Source organism: Caenorhabditis briggsae (assembly GCF_000004555.2).
Source record: "Caenorhabditis briggsae complete genome, chrIII, whole genome shotgun sequence".
In the NCBI taxonomy this organism is placed as follows: Eukaryota; Metazoa; Nematoda; class Chromadorea; order Rhabditida; family Rhabditidae; genus Caenorhabditis; species Caenorhabditis briggsae.
Genome location: NC_013490.2, coordinates 3,472,258 through 3,475,566, shown reverse-complemented (window position 1 = coordinate 3,475,566; position 3,309 = coordinate 3,472,258). Strand labels below are relative to the sequence as shown.

General features: G+C 39.7%; 1 protein-coding gene across 1 annotated transcript; it reads left to right on the top strand.

The window, feature by feature from the left end:
- Window positions 1–938: 938 nt before the first annotated feature.
- CBG17494 lies at window positions 939–3,109 on the top strand (the record flags this gene model as incomplete). The annotated part of the gene is made up of 5 exons (XM_045243557.1): window positions 939–1,013; window positions 1,090–1,891; window positions 1,939–2,339; window positions 2,392–2,789; window positions 2,833–3,109. The coding sequence occupies 5 exons, from the start codon at window positions 939–941 to the stop codon at window positions 3,107–3,109; spliced, it is 1,953 nt and encodes a 650-aa protein (XP_045096206.1).
- Window positions 3,110–3,309: the final 200 nt, after the last annotated feature.

Sequence of the window (3,309 nt, the reverse complement as noted above, 5' to 3'; positions counted from 1 at the left end):
TTTNCNGNNNTTTACNGNNNACNGTTTATTTTNACAATGAAAAATGCTACCAAAAAGTTGTGAACGGACAAAATGTAGACCTCAATGAGAGTTATTTATTGGTATAAAAGTTATCTCATAATAGTGATGGGGAGTTGAGATATGGCGTTTCTTCCGTGTTCCGTCTTCCGTCTGGCACACGGAAAACGGAAGACGGAAGAAAGACTCTATTTAAATAATCCAACAAAATTTCGAAACATTTTTATCCAATCGATAGCTCTCATTGAGATCTACATTTTGTCTGTTGACAGCTTTTTGGTAGCATTTTTCATTTCGAAGATAAAACGTCTTCCGTAAATTTCCTTAAATCTCTTCCGCTCATCTCTGATACCGAGAAACGAAAAAAAGTTGAAAGCGAAAAACGAAGAAGAGAAAGAGAACAAAAGGAACGAGAAAAAAAGCTTCTGATTTTCCTAGTTAAGTTTCTATGAAGTTTGAATTTTGCGAAAACACCATACTTGTGAAATTTCGGCCCGGCGGCCCGGCCGGGCCGAGAGAAAATTTTCAGGGCCCGGCAGAAAAAAAACAAAATTTTTGAAAAATGAATTTAAACAGCCGCCATTTTTGTCAAAGCGATAAACAACGCGAATGCGGAATTTCGGAGCATCGTATTTAAAACATTTTTTTTTATTTTATTGTGTTTTTTCAATGTTTTTCGCATTTTCGTCCAGTTTTCTCGATTTTTTGCTCTATTTTGTCATCAAATTAATTAAAACTGANTATTGTAGAAACTTCCACGCCTCGAGCGCATCGTCTCTCCCCTCAAAAACTTGGATAAACTTTGTGAAAAGCGCACGCCATTGGCCCATCCTCCATACACAAAAATTGTTTTGAATTCTCGAAAAAAGTCCCACGCCTCGAGCGCATCTTCATAGCCATTATTCTTCCGAACAACCGAAATGAACCGTAAGAAGACGGAAGCCGATCGAAAGCTTCTGAAGCTCCTGGAAAGTGATGGAGATGAAGCCGTTTTGGTGAGCTTTTCGTGAAATATTGTTCCAAACCAACTAATGTTTCTGGGGTGACGAGTTCAAATCTGAATTAGTCAAGCAGATTATGATCAAATCAGTGGAGAGTGACGAATACTGTGCCTCAGGAAGAGCGTTGTGTACCCAATGCAAAACTTTGTTGTCCGCAACAGACGGTGGTCACGTTTTTCGGCATTTGGATCGATGCACTGGTAAAAGAGCTGCCAGCGAACCCATTCCGGAAACAAGTGATGAATCGCTCCGATCAGTAGAACCGTTGGCTAAGCAACGAAAATTGACAGGTACAAGAAAAAAAAGATACATATTTTCAAACATTGGTTCAGATTTTTTGAAGCGACAGTTCACAAAAGAGCAAACATCGAAAATTACTCGCGCACTTGCCAAGCATGCGTTGAGAACGGGAAAATCTTTCAATTACATGGGCGGAGATTGTATGAGGGATCTTGTTATTGATGTAGCGAACGCCACTGGCAGTGGAATATTTGGAAAGGAAGCCAAAGCTCAAATCCCTCATCGCCAAACGATCCAAACACATACATTGAGATTTTCCGATGAACTTATCAAACGAGCTTTTGGTGAACTAAAGCCGTACGTTGGAAAACAACGAGTTAATATGATCGTTGATCATGGAAAAATTGTTTCGAACTACCTATCCATGTTTGCCTCGTACATCGACGACACATTCAAGCTAAGACTGTTGCCTATCGGATTTATTCCTAGTACAGATAGTAAAACCGGAGCAGACACTGCCGATGCAATTATCGATCGACTTCAATCAGTTGGCTGGTCGGAAGAAGAAGCGAGGGCTTGTTCCATTACTGCCGACGGTGCATTAGCAAATTTAGGTACACATTTTTCGTCTTGTAAGTTCATTCCTTTCTTGTTCTTTAGTGAACCAAAAAACCTTCAGATATTCGAAGCGTGAGCCACTCCATCCATCTTCTGGGTGAAAAAGTCGTTGACCCGTTGGAAAAACATGCGAAGATGTTGGACCCGGAAATTATGAAACTGCTTCCGATCGCAACAGAATGTCTCGACAATGCCCAAAACGTCTCTTCGGCCATTAGAAACAACTTCCAAGCGTGTTCGGAGATGTCACGTCTACCCACACTGCCAAACGATACTCGCTGGCTGAATGGACTCAAATGTCTTGTGGATGTTACAGAACTGAACAAAGAAATTCTTGATTTAGTGTCGAAATTGTCTCTGAAAGGCAGAACATCAATGTATTGGCTTAACGATCATCCTGAATACGTCAATGCAGTTCTCCACATCTTGAAACCACTTCTGACCTACTCAATCGATTTTCAAGTAAGAAATCCCCATAACTACAACATACACAATAGTATTACTCATCTTTCAGAGACAAGACGAAGTCACAATACACCGTGTTCTTCCTGCCTATAAAGTCATATTGAATAAATGGTCGGCATACAAGGATCGGGACTTTACAAAGATCGTGGACAAGGATATTGTGGATTTGGATCTGATTGAAGCCATGGCCACATCTGGTCTCAAACCTCTCCAACATTATTATTCACAGTTTGGGACCCATCATTATGGAGCAACATTGCTATCTCCCCGTACAAAGCATATGAAGAACTTTACGAAAGAAGAAAGAAAAAGAGCTGTAAGCTACATCAGTGAAATGTTGCCAAAGGATCTGATCGACCTCAATGTTGACACGACAGAAGTTCCTGAGTATATTTTGGAAATGAGCGATAACACTGAGAAAGCACCGACTCATAGCGAACTGAAAAGGTGATTTTTCGCTCCCATCTAATTAAAACTAAGTCGCTTGCAGATATCTCGACGAAAGTTTCAACGTGAAAAGTAGCGAGAAGATCGAAGAATATTGGAGCCGTAAACGTCTCGATTATCCGGCCTTATATACAGTTGCAACAAAAGTGCTGTCAATCGTGCCTAGTGAGTCGGTTTGTGAGACAACCTTCTCGACAGCTGCATTTCTTTTGGACAAACGTCGAACACGTTTACGCACTGAAACCGTTGAAAAGATCGTTGTCGGTAGTCAAATCGCTTCGAAAAATCCCGATTGGGTTGATGATTTGAAAACTAATTGAATTTTCAACCTTACTTTACTTGTTATGTTTTCTTTTTGTTATATTTGAAAATTGTTATGATATCATGCTGTTTTTGTTTTTGAAAATGAATTTATTGATTTTTAGAATGTATTGAAAAATAACTCGAAGAAAAAAAACACTGAATACCTTTTTTCGAAACAATGTTTCAACTTTTCGCTCAAGATTTTGAAGTTCGCGGT